This window comes from Borostomias antarcticus (genome assembly GCF_949987555.1).
Source record: "Borostomias antarcticus genome assembly, chromosome: 3".
NCBI lineage: Eukaryota > Metazoa > Chordata > Actinopteri > Stomiiformes > Stomiidae > Borostomias > Borostomias antarcticus.
In genome coordinates this window covers 28,828,404-28,846,601 of record NC_140236.1, presented here as the reverse complement: position 1 = coordinate 28,846,601, position 18,198 = coordinate 28,828,404, and the positions used below count along the sequence as shown (strand labels likewise).

At 46.5% G+C, this 18,198-nt stretch overlaps 1 protein-coding gene across 1 annotated transcript in view; it reads right to left on the bottom strand.

The window, feature by feature from the left end:
- Positions 1-781: 781 nt before the first annotated feature.
- The window catches only part of LOC311307325 (organic cation/carnitine transporter 2-like), a gene marked incomplete at both ends in the record, with an annotated part of 32,540 nt that continues 15,123 nt past the window's right edge, over positions 782-18,198 (bottom strand). The window contains 7 exons of the mRNA XM_084436120.1: positions 782-848; positions 1,489-1,624; positions 3,116-3,298; positions 4,139-4,353; positions 12,530-12,627; positions 17,151-17,277; positions 17,905-18,076. Of these exons, the coding sequence (XP_084292246.1) occupies positions 782-848; positions 1,489-1,624; positions 3,116-3,298; positions 4,139-4,353; positions 12,530-12,627; positions 17,151-17,277; positions 17,905-18,076 (998 nt within the window). The remainder of the gene's footprint in view (positions 849-1,488; positions 1,625-3,115; positions 3,299-4,138; positions 4,354-12,529; positions 12,628-17,150; positions 17,278-17,904; positions 18,077-18,198) is intronic.

Below are 18,198 nucleotides of genomic sequence, written 5' to 3'. Positions count from 1 at the left end.
AGATGAGGGACTCGTTTTCTCTCCCTCTGGAGTGAAGAGCACCGTGCTGCTAGGACTGGAGACTTGGGGGAAATTAATGAAGTGAGAAAATAAACAGAAATAGTTCAGTTTGAGACACTTCTATACGTACAGTAATACAGGGGGCTGCAGCCAGGGCCTGGAGGAATGACCGTTACTAACGCATATACTCTGACCTGATCATGAACATGTGATAGAATGCATAGATAGATAGATATAGATACATAAATACAGTAGATATTATGTCTTTCATCTAGATGATTATGAAAAACTTGAACTGTACCTCAGAAAAGGAACTTTTCACTTCATTTGTAAAGCATGGGACAGGAGAAAAATAACTTTTATGTTTGAATTGTAGTTTGTGTATTATACTGTTTTATTTTCTTGTTCACACAATGCACGATGTTAGTAGTGTCTCAACTAATCAACCAATCAATAAACCAATACATAAACCAATCAATCAATCAATCAATCAAGTAAGCAATCAAGTAAGAAATCAAGTAAGCAACCAATCAAACAATCAATCAATCAATCAATCAATCAAGCAACCAATCAATCAATCAATCAACCAATCAACCAATCAACCAATCAATCAATCAATCAATCAGTTAATCAATCAATCAAACAACCAATCAACCAATCAATCAAAAAAAGATAGACACAGCTATGTGATAGATTCAAACTATCATTCATCGTTGAGCTGCATATTAATTGGGTGGACAGGTTCATGGGCTGTAACGACGTGTGGTTAAGCGGCCAGCTGTCACAATAAGTCTCTGTCACTCCTCTCCTGTGGTGCGTTCATACGGAAGGACGCCTGCCTCTTACACCTGAGAAAATGAAACATATAACAATGACTTGAGACGTGACTTGACTTGAGACTGTGAGAGATACTTACTGTAGGTAACCACACTGCATCCAGTAATATTTCACATATTGTTATTGTGACGTTAGTCTTGTCAGTGATTGAGGTATTCAATAGCCACTGACTCAATAGTCACGCTACGGTCACTGAGGTACAGTTACACAAGCTTGCCAGCAGAGGGCAGGAGAGAGGAGCAGCATTGGTGGCCCTTTAGCACCAGGGTGAAGCTGTCTTTAGGATTGGATCTGTTAGGATTGGATCTCTAACTCTGCAGTGGCCAGTGCTCTGGCCCTTTTAGTAACTGCTGAAGTTAAGAAAGAGGGAAATAGATGGAAGCCATATGACATGAAAATAATGTTAATCTAGAGGCCGCAACAAACACAAAAAATATTTAAAGACTGAAAAGCTATATCATAGTACATGAAATGAAGATGTCTTTTTGTCAATTCTTTTCTGCAGTTAATGCATTTGGCTCTCTACTTTTTGACACTTTCATTTCATTTCAAACCTTTATTTATACTCGTAAAGCACTGAGGTTTCCCTCATTTACAGTGTTGACGAGTTCACACAGAGACAAGTAACAGCAGAACAAAGGGGACCCTTACCCAGAGAAGCCCTGCATCTGTGCGATGGTGTCGGGCAGGGGTCTACCGTAGCTCTCCGGGAGCAGGAGGCTCATCAGCCCAGACAGGGTGGTCAGGCTGCCCATCAGGATGTAGGGCAGTGACCTGGAATAGCCTCCTGAGTCCCAGCGGCAATCAAGGAGAAGCATCAGATCAGAGAACACAACCATGGATCAACAGAGAGGGGGGGGGGGGGTGGGGGGGATGAGACATTATGTTCCAGTCTTAGATTAGAGGGTGGGGTAGAAAAGAAGGGAGGGGTAGAAAGAAGGAAGGAAGGAAGTTAGGGTTTTAGGCAGAATACTAGAGTGTCAGGAGAGTGGAAAGTAGGGGTGTGAACGTGTACAAAACACATTTAAGGATTTATCTGAATTTTGAACTCAGGTTTGGTGCTTTTGCGCTGTATAACTGCTAGGGGTCGCTGTAGCCCTCTCTCCCAATGAATTCTCTGCCATTAATAATCAGACACAAGTTAATCGTTTTATATACTCTAATAAATGTGTGCCACCCTGGAAGTAACATAGAGATAACCGATGAGCTTCTTAAACCTTCTTAAACTTCTGAGACTTGCTTCCTCAACTATGGGCTGCATGTTGAGGGCGACCATGTCGGTTATCAAGTTGCTGATCATGTCACTCGGTACCTTGTCAAATGTCCTCCTTGCGAAAGCCAGCATGGTCGTGTGCTGTGAGCCAGAAGAACTGTTCCCTGATGTTTCCAACTTGTTTGGGTGTTTCCATTGCAGGTGGTTAACCTTTGACCCTGTGCCATTATAAGCTAACTCTGTCAGGCACAGTGCACACTTAACTTTATTTCAAATGGTAATATTTTATTTATTCAGAAAAACTGCTGTGACTGCTTCTTGCTCCCTGACATGGGGTTTCGGATAGTGATTGTTCCTAAACGGTAATGGTTTTATTTCCGTGTCGGCTACACATGGAGGCAGGAAAGGGGAGGAGGAAGAGGTGGGGCCAGGTTCAGAAGGGGTCAGTTTTATCAGAACAGGGGACAGTGGTGGCACTAGAAGGAAATGGACAGCACTTACTATGTATAGCACTTTACAATGGCCTCTCATTCACCCATACATCCACACACCAATGGTGGCAGCTGCCATGCAAGGTGCTAGCCTACTCACTGGGAGAAATTCGGGGTTCAACGCCGACTCTGACTCTCTCCCCTGCCTCATGCATTTTTGCACTATACTGACTACTGCACTGTCTCTTTTGTCGGCCAAATGCACTGCTAGTTTTGCACTATGCTTGTATTTTGCACTGTTCTGTCTTGTTTTTGCACTGGTCCATTGCTGTGTTGTTGTTGGTTCCACAATGTTGCAAAATCCTATGTATGTCAAGTACAAGTGTCAATAAAAGGATTGTGATTGTGAAGAGAGAGAGAGAGATGGAGAGGTGAGGGGAGTGACCGGTTACCCACCCAGGTATATGAGGTAAGGGGCAGAGATGGAGAGGTGAGGGGAGTGACCGGTAACCCACCCAGGTATATGAGGTAAGGGGAAAAAGATGGAGAGGTGAGGGGAGTGACCGGTAACCCACCCAGGTATATGAGGTAGGGGGCAGAGATGGAGAGGTGGGGAGAGTGACCGGTAACCCACCCAGGTAAATGAGGTAGGGGGCACAGATGGCGCCGACCCGGGAGGCCATGGAGCACGTGGCCACGGCCGTGGTCCTCAGCACGGTGGGGTAGAGCTCCGCTGTGTACGCGTACACGATGGCGTACGCCACCGTCACGCCCAACTTCCCCAGCATCTCCAGCGCCGTGGACAAGCTGCTCAGGCCTGACGGGACAGGGACAGAGGAGGACACAGGTCAGATAGAGAGAGAGAGAGAGAGATAGAGGGAGATAGATAGATAGATAGATAGATAGATAGATAGATAGATAGATAGAGAGAGAGAGAGAGAGAGAGAGAGAGAGAGAGAGAGAGAGAGAGAGAGAGACAGACAGACAGACAGACAGACAGACAGACAGACAGATAGATAGATAGATACTGTACATAGATAGATAGATAGATAGATAGATATATAGATAGATACTGTAGATAGATAGATAGATAGATAGATAAATAGATAGATAGATACTGTAGATAGATAGATAGATAGATAGATAGATAGATAGATAGATAGATAGATAGATAGATAGATAGATAGATAGATAGAAAGATAGATAGATAGATAGATAGAGGAGCATGATTTACAGGAGCCTCTAAAAATTAGTGATCCTTTTAACCTCGTTCTCCACTCCGACCATCCCTGCTTGAGTCTTTACTGGAAGTAGAAGCTATAGAGTCTTACCTGGAGGTAGAAGCTATAGAGTCTTGCCTGGAAGTAGAAGCTATAGAGTCTTACCTGGAGGTAGAAGCTATAGAGTCTTACCTGGAAGTACTGTATACTGCTACTGTACATTTTAGATCCAATGCATTTAGATTCAAATTTGTACCTCAGGTTACATATTTGCCTACAAAGGGTACAAACTGTACGGCTCCCAATATGTACCCTGTTTAAGGGGGTACAATGGGTGTACCCTTGAGGGCCCTGCCCCAGAGACAAGCCGTTACAAATGTAGTTTATTTATGTATTGTTTATTTATTTTTCTGACCGTGTAGGAGCTTGACGGTTACCTGGGGGTATGAGGTGTACGAAGAGCAGCAGCACTCCTCCCAGGAGGAGAGTGGAGAAGAGGGCGAGGCGGCGGGGGCAGCAGCGGAACAGGAGCCAGGCCAGGAAGTAAGCCGGCACCTCCACGGCTGCGGACAGGAAGCAGTTGAGGTAGGAGCTGCCTTGCAGGTTGGACGTGTTCAGAGACAGAGTCAGGTAGGTCATTGACAGAATGTTCCTGGACAGAGATGGGGAGGTACAGGAGTTGGAGGCTGAGTCTGGCAATGAGGCTGGGTCTGAGATTAAGGCAGGGTCTGAGAGTGAGGCTAGGTCTGGGGACTAAGGCTGGGTCTGGGAGTGAGTCTGGGTCTGGGGTCTGAGGCTGGGTCTGGGGTCTGAGGCTGGGTCTGGAACTAAGGCTGGGTCTGGGGACTGAGGCTGGGTCTGGGGACGAATGCTATGTTCACACATGTGCGCAGCGCAAGTGTGAAGCATTCACGCGCGCACAGGAGTGTTGTTGTTCACACCAGAAACGCATTTCTCAGCACTTGTTGACAGATGCCCAGATGTCCCAGAACCTGCATTTCTATGTTGCTACCACAAGAGCATGTACCGTTTTCGGCCACAGGAGGGCAGCAACAGGCTTAGATAGACAGTGTTCCTTGTTCAGTGGGCAGCAACAGGCTTAGATAGACTGTTCCTTGTTTCAGCAATTCAATGAGTATTTGAGTAAGGCTATTTAGTTTATTTGTGTAAGTATTTCTGTCAGTTATACATTATATTTCTTTATAATTTCAGAGGCCACACACTCACTGTCTGTTTATGTAAGTGAAGAGAATTGAAAGGTCAAATAATGTGTATAAAGGGTTTATAGAGGGGTCCACAGCCCCCGACCCAATATGACGCGAGGGGGCGGAGTCTTGCCACCACGCCACTGTCCACGCCCCGGACCCCACAAATCAGCTCCTGAGAGGGCTAGAGAAACACGGTTTTCAACGGTGGTGGCAGGTGGGTGGCCCGGAGAGAGGTACACTGTCCACGACCAGCTCTGACCCGAGGGGGCGGAGTCTTGCCATCACGCCACTATCCACGCCAAAGATCCCACAACTCAGCCCCTGAGTAGGCTAGAGACACACTTGTCTTCACCGGTGGGGGCAAGTGGGTAGCCCAGAGAGGGGTCCACAGCCCCCAACCCAATATGACGCGAGGGGGCGGAGTCTTGCCACCACGCCACGGACCCCACAACTCAGCCCTCGAGTGGGCTAGAGACACAGGGTCTTCACTGGTGGGGGCAGGTGGGTGGCCCAGAGAGAGGTACACTGTCCACGACCAGCTCTGACCTGAGGGGGCGGAGTCTCGCCATCACACCACTATCCACGCCAAGGATCCCACAACTCAGCCCCTGAGTGGGCTAGAGACCCACGGTCTTCGCCAGTGGGTGCATGGAGATTGCCCAGAGGTCAGTGTACTGCGCTCAATCAGCTCTGATCCAAGCAGGCGGAGTCTCGCCACCACGCCACTATCCATGCCATGAACTCCACAACTCGGTCCCTGAGCGGGCTAGAGACACATGGTTTTCACCAGTGGGTGTATGGAGATTGCCCGGAAGTAACTGCACTACACCCGAACCGCTCTGACGCGAGGGGGCGGAGTCTCGCCACCACGCCACGGACTCCACGGCCAATGGGCCTAGGATATAGACAATTAACTACCGGTGGAATGGTGGTGGAGCATCCATCGGGGACCCGCTGTAGGTCCGCTAGCCTTGTGTTATATTCCGCCGGAGGTCCGCCAACTCATCCACCGGGGATGCGCTGTAGGTCCGCTAGCCTTGTGTTATCTGGGTTCATCCCTTACCTTTGTCCAGAAACAGAAGTTGAACCAATTGCAGCAAAATAGCTAACGTTACAGTAATCATCAGTGTAACTGCTTTAGCCAGTCTCGCTCTTATTGTGCAGGATTAGAATTGGAAGCATTGATTGATTTATTGGGTAAAATTTATTGGAACTGATGTGTCCAAGCGACAAGACCTATCTTCATTTATCAGACATAATTTCATGTCATTTAAATTCACAGTTATTTCAGTGGCATGACTAGCTTCCGTCCTACCAGTCCTGAACAGAAACAAGCCAGCCACGCACATAAGCCAGGCTGGACCTGGCCTGGTTTTGTTGGTGTCTTTGTAGAGCATGTGCTGGGGATCATACAACTCCCTGTATTTTTCCACTTTGAGGATTAACTTGATGTCGTCGATCATCTTCAAAATTGCACTAGTGTAGTTGGGGTTCGTCTCTCTCTGTCTCACTTTCATGTGTTTGGTCACCCCAACCCCGCCCCCAACCCCAGCTTTTCTCTCTCATTTAAATTCAAAGGTGCTTTATTGGCATCGGAAGCATACAGGCTACATTGTCAAAGCAAGTGTGAATCCTAAACAACGAATACGTATGCTAGTATACAATTACAGATTTTGGCTACTGAAATCAAATCTTTACTTGACAGAAAAAGGATAGACAGTTTGAAAGCCTATTCTTAATTGCTAGTTATAGTTATAATGTTGTTGACCAATGGAAATAGAGAGGTGAGCATGCACAGTGTGAGAGCGGGAGTTGTGGGATTGATGGTGGAGCTGAATGGAAGTGAATTCGCCTTATTCACTTCAGCTACCATATTGGTCAATCTGACGTTATAGGTCAGGGTTAGGGTAAGGGTTACTATGAGCCATAGTTAGCCGTCAGCTGCATTCAATCCCATGTATTTCCAAACGCGAAAACAACGGCAGTGAAAAACAATCAGAGTCTGGTAATGATGAGTTTGTAACCCCGATAGTGTATTCAGCCTGTTCTTTGGACTATTTTGGTTCTTGAAGTGATGTTTTTACAGTGAACTTTTAACATTGAAGTCAACGGGCACTTCCGCATCCACACCACCAATTACGTCAGACTGACCAATATGGCAGCTGAAGTGAATAAGGCGAATAAAGTGTTGTTGCATTTAGTCAACAGTCTGTTTCACGTCTATGGTCTAGCAAACACGACATGGTGTCAGAAGTGCTGTTGAGTTAAATCAGAATGGACAACATCTACCAGTTCCTGTATCTAATCGGCAGATTTTATGAGTAGTGACGAGGGCGAGCGGGCTAGCGTGCAGCACGGAGAAGGAGCTAGCAGTAGCAAACCTAGCGCGACATTTAGCATTCAGCCGCCAGAGCCTTTTGATTTTTCCAAGCCGCTCGAGTGGACGAAGTCGCAACTTGGCAGCCAACCCCGAAGAGAATCAGGTGAACACTCTGATCTATTGTATGGGAGATGAGGCTGACGATGTTTTGAGAGGCTTGAAGCTTAGCGCGGCAGACCAGCATAAGGGATGGCTTTCAATCGTTCTTTGTAGTGAAGAAGAACATTGTGTATGAAAATGCACGATTTAACATGCGCAAACAGGAAGCAAATGAGACTGTTGATTCAGTCGTCACTGCCCTGTATGCATTGGCAGAGCACTGCAATTATGGACAGTTGCATGATGAGCTCATCAGGGATAGGTTAGTAGTAGGGCTGGCAGACTCACGGCTCTCAGAACACATGCAAATGGAAAAGGACTTAGACCTCGAAAAAGCCATCAATATGGCAAGACAATCAGAGGAGATCAAAAAGCAGCAAAGCACACTGAGTGACAGCAGTAGTGCAGTTCAGATGGATGTCAGCTCTGTGGACAGAGTGTTTAAAGGCAAACTAAAGGAAAAGCCTAAACCTAACAAATCCAAGAGCTATGGAGCAAGGTCACACAGCAGTCAGAGCAGCTCCCAGTGCTACAAATGTGGTGGCGCGCCACATAGGTCACTACCAGCGAGTGTACCTTGCAGGTAAAGCTGTGCATGGTATTGAGGAAGAGGAAGACAGCTTCTTCCTCGGCTCTGTGATGTCAGATGCTAATCCATGGACTGTACAGATAGAAGTGATGGACAAACATGTCACCTTCAAGGTCGATACTGGAGCTGATGTCACTGTTGTGTCACGGGCTGTTTTTGACAACATGTTTTCCAACATACAGCCACCTGTTCTCCAGAAAGCGGAGAAACCTTTATTCGGCCCAGGACGGATTCCACTGGATGTGGCGGGGTTCACCAAGCTGCAGCTGAGGAGAGGAGGCAAGCTGACCAGCATCGACATGGAGAGCCTGGGCGTCATCAGCCGTGTGGAGGAGCCGACCGACTGGTGCGCCGGCATGGTGGTCGTCCCCAAGAAGGATGGTAAATCTGTGCGTTTGTGTGTGGATCTGACTGGCTTGAACGAGTATGTATGCAGAGAAAAGTACATTCTGCCGTCTATAGAGCAGAGCCTCGGAACCCTTGCTGGAGCAAGGTGTTCAGCAAACTGGATGTGAACATGGGGTTTTGGCAGGTTCCGCTTGCAGAAAACTCAGCCAAGTATACTACGTTCATTACCACATTCGGACGGTTTCACTTTAACCGTCTTCCCTTTGGAATCGCCTCAGCACCTGAACATTTCCATTGCATGATGGCGGAGGTTATAGAGGGTCTGGAAGGTGTGATCTGCCACATTGACGACCTGCTGGTGTGGGGGCGGGACCAAGAAGAGCACGATGCTCATCTCCAGGCCGTGCTACAAAGGCTGGAAAAGGCCGGCATCACCCTGAACGTGGACAAATGTGAACTCTCCAAGAGTGAGGTGGTCTTCCTGGGCCAGATCGTCACAGCTACAGGCGTCCGCGCAGACCCAAGGAAGACGGAGGCCATCATGGAGATGAAGGAGCCCACAAATGTCAGCGAGCTGAGGAGCTTTCTTGGACTGGTCAATCAACTGGGAAAGTTCATTCCCCAGTTAGCAGAAAAAGACAAACCGCTCCGTGACCTTCTCTCAAAGAGAAACAGCTGCGTCTGGGATGTGGCATTCGGCTTGGGGGGCATTCTCCCCCAGAGGTGGGGGGAAGAATGGAAGCCCGTGGCTTACGGGGCGCTCACACGCTTGCGTTTGATGCGTCAACATTGACGGATGCCATTCACTTTCAATGGCTGCAGCCGAATGGCATTCTGGTTCCGTTGTTGTCCCGGTGCGTTGCGTTGCCTGCGTTGCTAGCGTCGAAAGTTGAGAAATGTTCAACTTTCAGATGCATTGCTGGAGCTGCCGACCAATCAGATGTCTTGACGGAGAAAGACGTCATCGCAAGGCGGGATTTTCAAATTTTTCGATACCAAGATGGAGGACAATCGCTGTTTGTTTGCAGAATAGGATGTACCCAATACCTGCGGGCACGACGTTCACGTTGCCTCAACCACAATGCATAGACGATCGCCACACGTTCGACCAGATTAGCATCCATGACAGCACTAAACGAAAAGCCGGGTGGGTTTTCAAAATAGTGCGCGCTAGCAGGTTCGGAGAATCTACTGGCTGTTGCGAGCGCAGTTTCGGACAATGTGATTGGTTGTTGTTGCGTGCGGCAGACACGCCTTCCGCCATACGTTGACGGACACGCATCAAACGCAAGCGTGTGAGCCCGGTGTTACGCATCACGGTCGTTTACTCCCACTGAACAATGGTACGCGCTGATAGAGAAGGAGGCTCTGGGCCTCACATTGGCCTGCGAACGGTTCCGGGACTTCCTCATAGGAAAACACTTCTGCCTGGAGACCGACCATAAACCCCTTCTCAGTCTACTTGGAGGCCAAGCCCTGGATCTTCTGCCGCCAAGGATCCAGCGCTTCAGGATGCGGTTGATGCACTACTCATACTCCATCATGCATGTCCAAGGAAAGTCACTCTGGACAGCAGACATACTGTCACGCTCACCGGTTACAACATAAAAAAAAAAGGATCTGATGGAGAACACCAATATATACGTGGACTGTGTTATGGAAAACCTACCTGTCAGTCCCACATACATGGAAGCCTGAGGAAGGAGCTAAAAGCTGACAGTGTCTGCTCACGTGTCATGATGCTGTGTACAGACGGATGGCGAGACCACGCAAGACAGGAACCGGTGCTGAAAAGCTACTGGAGAGAGCAAGCTACGCTTACGGTGGAAGACGGCCTACTGCTGAAAGGTACACGGCTGGTAATACCTTCAGCAATGAGGAACGATGTGCTAGCCAAACTACATGAAGGACACCAAGGTGTAGTGAAGTGCAAGGAACGCGCTCGCCAGTCTGTGTGGTGGCCTGGACTCAACCAGCAAGTGAGCGACATGGTGCTCAACTGTAGGACATGCTTTCAGGAGCGACAGAATCCCAGTGAGCCACTCATGCCGTCAGAGTGCCCTGAAAGACCATGGCAGAAGTTGGGGGCCGACCTTTTCATCCTGGGGAACGACATTTACCTGCTCATCGTCGATTAGTTCTCCAGGTATGTTGAGATTGCTCAGTTATCTCACACCAGGTCCACTGACGGCATTGTACATCTTAAGTCCATTTTTGCCCGCCATGGCATCCCTGAGGTCCTGATGTCAGATAATGGACCACAGTTTTCTGGTCGAGTCTTCACCTCCTTTGCTGCTGCGTACGGGTTCAGACACATCACCAGCAGCCTGAGGTTTCCGCAGATTAATGGGGAAGCGGAGAGGGCGATCCAGACCATGAAAAACCTCCTGAAAAAGGCAAGCGACCCCTACCTGGCTCTACTCGCCTACAGAGCCACACCTCTTCAGAGTGGGTACAGCCCAGCCCAGCTCCTCATGGGCCGACGCCTGCGCACCACGGTGCCTGTTCTGCCCTCTCAACTGGACCCTGCACTGCTGGACGGCGATGCATTCACACAGAATTAGAAGGTGAAGGGGAGGACCTCAGGCCCCACCTACAGAGACTCCCACTCTCAGAACTAGGGTTGGGAGGGCGGTAGTTAAACCTAGAAGGCTTGACCTGTGAGCGGAGAAAAATGAGAGACTGAGCGCTTGGTTAAGTGTGTACCCTAAAGAAAACAAAAAAGAAAACAAGTGGGGGGGATGGATATGGGTACTGTTTCATGGGAAGAAAAATTAGTCCATGTTGATGTTTTATGAGGTCCCATTTGTGCACTTTAAGTAGTCTTGTTATTTGTTCGATTCAATTATCACTAACTGTTATAGTTAGAACTCCTCTCATTTTCAGGGACAGACCTTTCAACAAAAGAATAATCCTCTAAGGTCTGAGGAGACAAAGGCAGTCTACCCTTTGTTCTCTAGAAAGGGGAGATGTGGCATTATGTTAGAACATAATATAATGTTATTGGCCAATGGAAATAGAGATGGGAGCATGCGCAGTGTGAGAGCGGGAGTTGTGGGATTGATGGTCGATGGAAGTGAATAAAGTGTCGTTGCATTTAGTCAACAGTCTGTCTCATGTCTATGGTCTAGCAAACACGACAGTGGGGAAGCCTACATATTTGATGCTGTCCAAGAGTCCCGCATTGTGTGCTATTTTTGACATTTAGCCCTATTTGCAGTAACACAAACCTGTCTTCACAATGGAAGTGGACAGGGACAGCAAAAAGCGAAAATGTGTAGCCTTTTTTGAGTCGGGAAGCTCATGGTTTAATCTTACTGTATGTCAGTATGCTGTTCTGTGAAATGTAGTTTATTTGCAAAGTAAAACGAATGTTGAAACAACAGTTACATTTGAACCTAAACTATTTCATCAACCGCACTACCACTGTAAACTTCCACTCTGCTTACTTTGTAGAGACTACCCATAGTCATCCACAGGGCGGAAGTTATAGCATATCCTGATCTTGTCAGGACTTGGAAAATGAATGATAAACTGATTACAACTAAGTGTCACAAAATGATCAAATTATCGTACATTATGGGATTTTGGGCATTATTGATCGTACATCTTACAGAGGGCAAAATTATCGTACAAATACGATAATTATCGTACATCTGGCAACGCTGTGCTGCCGGTGTGAACAGTCACGTTTGTTAACATGGGCACCGAAAGGAAACGGGCTGCGCTGACGCTTCCGGTGTGAACCCGGCATAAGGCTGGATCTGGAACTAAGGCTAGGTCTGGGAGTGAGGCTAGGTCTGGGAGTGAGGCTAGATCTTAGGTCTGGGGCTGAGGTTGGGTCTGGGACTGAGGCTGGGTCTGGGGACTTGGTATCTATGCCATACGAACCTCTACGGTTTTCTATGTTGAACTAGTCGCTAGAACGCCAGTGAGAACGGCCGGCAACAAGACTACGCCTTCTGCTTGGGATTGGTTTAAACCTGAACAAAGCTATACGCCCAAAAAACTTAGGATCGGTTCTGCAATGCGAAGTTGTTGTTGTTGCTTAACTCTGGTTGAACTACGTGTTGAGAGACTGACTCAGGAGTCTGGGCTTCTCAGGACCAGCTGGAGGTTCTGTGTTTAGAGACTGGCTCAGGAGTCTGGGCTTCTCAGGACCAGATGGAGGTTCTGTGTTTGTTGTTGGCGAGGCGGGACTCACCAGATGAGCCACAGGGTGACGGACACCCAGCGGATACTTCTGGAACGCACCAGATCACAGATGGTGTAGGTCTCCGACCTCCCCTGCTGCAACTCCCTCTAGACTCTCGCACGCACACGCATGCACACACACACACACACACACACACACACATCCACACACACACAGCCATATAGGCAAGAGTGCATACATGAACACACACACACACACACACAGGCATGCATACAGTACATGCACAAACAGACATGCAAGTCACAACAGACGGGTACAGGGCTCAGAGATAGACATTTTTATTTATTTGAAAGGGGTGGTCTTTTGATTAATTGATTGATCACATTTTCTACTCACATTTATCCAAAGTGCTTTACAATGGCCTCTCATTCACCCATACATTCACACACCAATGGTGGCAGCTGCCATGCAATGCGCTAGCCTGCTCATTGAGAGCAATTTGGGGCTGTGTCTTGCCCAAGGACACTTTGACATGTGGACAGGAGGGTCCGGGAATTGAACCGCTGACCCTACGGATCACTGGACAACCTGCTCCACCTCCTGAGCCATAGCCGCCCGTGAACTTTCTCAAGTATTTAACATCCACTAAACAGTAGGAGTTCCGCAAAAATAAAACATCCATTAAATACATTTATGATTCACAAAAATAAACTGAGATTCACAAATAAGTAAAGCAAATTTACACACATTGCACAATCGCTGCTCCATGCACCAACCCACCAACCACCACCAATCAACACCACCCACCAACCACCACCCACCACCAACCACCACCACCACCACCACCAACCACCACCAACCACCAACAACCACCACCACCAACCACCAACCACCCTCTTGGATCAATAAAGTTGTTTGAATCTTGAATCTCTACTGCCCTCTCCCCTAACAAGGTCCTCAGCCCTGTTACATCTAGCTGCACCACCTCATGCTCCCCTGACCCAGTCCCCCCACCTCTCTCTCAGTCTACTGTGCCTGAACGCCTTCCTTCCTAACCCACCTCACGAACACATCTCTCTTGTGTCAGGGTGCTTTTCCTCTACTCTGAAGACTGCACATGCTGCCATCCACAAAGAAATGAAAGGAGTGAGTTGTGAGTTTAAAATATTTGTGAGCCAATAATTTATTTGAGAAATAGAAAAATACTTTTGCATTTGTGATACATTTGTGAATGACATTTTATTTCAGCAAAACTTGTGATGTTTATTTGTGAATAATGAAACAACTATACCCCCACACATGACCTCTTTGCCATGATACTACAGTATGCAGTATGATACTATTTCTAACATAGATTATAGCTATTTTTAAGATCTGGAGAGGATGTATATATATATATATATATATATATATATATATAATCTGAGGATGATTCTCAGCATCCCCCTCCCTGTCTCCAAAGATTCCATCACTGGGGGGTCAGAGAAAGAGTTTCAAAAGAGAGGACCGAAGGCACCACTGTACTGTAAGTCAATAACCAGCCATCTGTGTCTGTGGACACAGAGGAAGTTAGAAGGAGATTATATATATATATATATATATATATATATATATATATATATATATATATATATATATATATATATATATATATATGAGAAATAGCTATTGCTTTTTCCTCTAACTTAAGGTGAAGGGTCGTGGAGGTCAGGTGCGCTAAGATCAGACTGGAGACTGTTGTTCCAATACTCCAAAAATGAATCCTCTATTCCCTACCTCCAACATTCCTCCTCCTCTATTCCCCACCTCCAACATTCCTCATCCTCTATTCCCTACCTCCAACATTCCTCATCCTCTATTCCCTACCTCCAACATTCCTCATCCTCTATTCCCTACCTCCAGCATTCATTACTTACCTGTCCCTCATTCCTTTCTTTCAAGACTGGATAGATGAAAGGGTTAGGGTTCATTCATTGATATAATATGATCAAGACTGGATAGATGAAAGGGTTAGGGCTCATTCCTTAATATAATATGATCAAGACTGGATAGATGAAAGGGGTAGGGCTCATTCCTTAATATAATATGATCAAGACTGGATAGATTAAAGGGTTAGGGTTCATTCATTAATATAATATGATCAAGACTGGATAGATGAAAGGGTTAGGGCTCATTCATTAATATCGGGACTGTATATATGAAAGGGTTAGGGTTAGATGAAAGCCAGCCACCCACTGCACAGCTGTCACCAGTCTAATCCTGTTTGATGAGTTAGTCCAGGGCCAACGTATTCCTGATGGTCAGGAAAACGCACAGAGAGCTGTGGAGATCTAGTGAAGGCCTCCCTGCAGCTCACTAAAGCACATTCCTCGCTCCACGGGGTTCCCCGCTTATTGCAGTGTTTTGGGTTTTGTTCCTGTCAGAAGGGCAGATTATCATGGTCACAGCTAGAGAGAAACAGGCTGAGGAGCTTTTCTAATGACAGAAGGGGAATTGTTGTTGTTGAACGCTTCTCTCCCAAAACCTCACTCTACCTCAGTCTTATCTATCTAGCTATGTCTCTCTGGCTCTCCCTCTGTATCTCTCTCTCTTCTCTCTCTCTCTCTCTCTCTCTCTCTCTCTGAAAGAGGCCAAAGGTGAGTGGGAAGATAGCAGTAGGGAGAATGAGACTGGCTGGGCACTGCTACAGAGAGCTTCCGGCCAGCAAGCTGGTGTTATGGAAGCCATCTCCATGGTGCGGACGCAAGTCGCAAAACAAAAACATTCATGGACATAATTAAGAAGGATTCGGAAGTGTAGACCACCGATGAGATTGCCAGGTGTATGGAGGACCGGGATAACTGGAGACAAAGATGGGAGGCCCGTCTGTGGACGACCCAATGATCTCTCTCTCTCTCTCTCTTTTTCTCTCTCTCTCTCTCTCTCTCTCTCTCTCTCTCTCTCAGCACCTCTCCCTGTTTATCACTCTGTCTCTTTGAGCCTGTACTTCAGCTTACTGATGTGCATCCAGAGGGAAGTGATCTCACACACACACACTGTCCTCTGGGCAAATCCTGGACCAGTCAGGATAGAGAACCAAGGGCGTAGGTTTGCGTATGGACGGTCGGGACATGTCCCTACCAACATTTTGGGAGGCCCAAATTGTCCCTACCAACTTTTAAGCAATCTTGTTCGCATTATCTTTGGAGTGCAGTTATATTAGATCATTTAGATGGCCTTCCCATAGTTTGGAAGGACATAATTGGTACCATTTTGAGTGAGTTAACTAATTACTTTGCATTATGTTCGGAGTTACATTAGACCGCGTACCCCTTTCCTCCACCGTGAATGTGCCATCCCAGTATTTTTTATGCCTCCGCCAGGCGATCGCCTCCCCCTCCGAAGAGGATGAGGGATATCAGGAGCTTTTTCTCCGCAACTGTAAGTAACGTTAGCATTAGCTAGGTTAGCTAGCTACTGGTAAACTAAGTAGCTAACGTTAGGCATTAGCCACATGAAAACCAGCTAGGTTGGTGCTAGCTAACGTTACCTAAACTAACATCACTTGTCTTTACATTGTGGCAAATTATCAACTGGTGATAGCCTATAGCTGGCTAGCTAGCAAACTGTTAAGATGGTTTCTATCATCCTGTAACATTAGGATAGCAGCAGCCATTACATTATTATACATTAGCTGCCGACCAGAGATTTAATTGAGTGGGACATCACGGCGTCCTCACAACTAACAACCGTTAGTGTCAGCATACTAGCCGGGCTATTAGCTAGCTATAGCTTTGTCAAACCCAGTCTGTGCTAGACGTGATGCTAATTTTCGCCATATTAAATTCCCATTAACTTATGCTAAAAAACGTCAGTGATATTAAAGTCGTAAGTTTTGATGTAAAAATAAATACATTGTTTTAGCCTGACAGGGGTTCTTGTTACAATTATAGGGGACCCGGAATACTCATAAGGTAACGTTATCTAGAGATTAGCCAGCCCGTGTGAGCCGTTAAAGTTACTTTTATGAGGACTCAGGTCTGTTTTTCTTTAAACAAGCCCATCCCCGTGTAGCCTGTTTTCTTAGGCCTACAGCTGAATTAGGCTATACTTGCTAACTGGAATCTCATAATTTTCCTCTCACTATATTGGCCGGAGGGTGTTAAGTGAATAAAGTAAGATAAAGTAGTGTATGTTGAAGTACATTTTTTCCAACTATGGTATCGAATTGGGTATCCAGGATTGTGGAATTTCTCAATTGGTATTGCCAACTAAATTTCTGGTATTTTGTGACTCCCCTAATGGACAGATATATCAAGAATTTATGAGTTGAATGTCAGTCTAAAAATCCAATGAAAATCTAAATTTTTATCAAATCATTTTTATATATGAAACACAGCAGCAGTTGAGAGAGAGAGAGTGGAGGGACGCAGCAGCAACCGAGAGAGAAAGAGAGAGTGGAGTGATGCAGCAGCAGCAAAAGTCAAGAGAGAGTGGAGGGACGCAGCAGCAGGCAGGATGTGATACACTGTATTAGTATTATTCAATTTCATAAATATATGCATATTTAAGAGGTTTAACCTCTCTTCCCCAGCAAAAAAAATTGTATGCAGGCTACACTGTTATATGGTCCCTCCTAATGTTGAAACCAAACCTACGCCCTTGTAGAGAACTGACCAGACACACTCACCTGCAGAGGCTGAAAGATGATTTCCGGTGCCTCAACTCCATTCTGTTTGGCAGCTTGTCTGAGGATGGCCTCCGCCTCCTCCAGCCGGCCCTGGGAGAGAAGCCATCGTGGAGACTCTGGGATGAACCTGGACACCAGTATAGATATAGAGTAAACACATGACTACTGTGATTCTTGATTAAAATAATATACAAAAGTAAACATTGTGCGTACTCAATATGGCATATAGAGGAAGCCAAACACAGCCAAAAAAGCAGACACATATACACACATGCACAACACATATCCACACACACACACACACACTGTTGAGGAATTTACATCCAAACACCTTAAACCTTTGTTCTCTCTCTCCTTTTGTAATTCATCACCTCCCCCAAATATTCACATAGCTGTGCTGTCTACAACAGAATAACCATCCTTTGTCCCCAATTGCCGCCTTTTTCTCATGTCACATGTCTGTACTCTTGGCCACGCCTGCCATTTCATATGACGTACAATGGAGTAGCCAATCACATCCTGGAAGCACCATACCTGTGTTTTGAGCACATATAAGGGGGTACTAGGCGAGCTCAAACTCACTTGTCTGGATAGACCACTCTGTTGGGTTGTCCAGAGGTCCTTGCGCTCGTATGTTTTCACAATAAACCAGACTTAACCTTTTGAGCGAATCTTGGTAAATCATTTTTTGACTAGATCAGTTACATTCCATTACAGTTCACACACACACACACAAACATACACCCACACCTACCACCAGAACGGCACGTAGAGGAGGCTGGGTAGGGTGAGAACGAGCAGTAGCATTCTCCAATCCCTGATGAAGAAGGCCATCAAGGGGAGGAGCATGTAACCGACGACGAAGAACATGGACACCCCCAGGGTGGAGTAGACAATCCTGGCAGGTGGAATGAACAACTCTGTTCCTGGAGATTGAGATTAATATTATTACTTTATAAATCGATCTGCATTTTGATATATACAGTATGGATGAGAGGCTTAGGTAGAGTACTTGATTTGATGAGTCTACAGGTGTTGCATATGAACA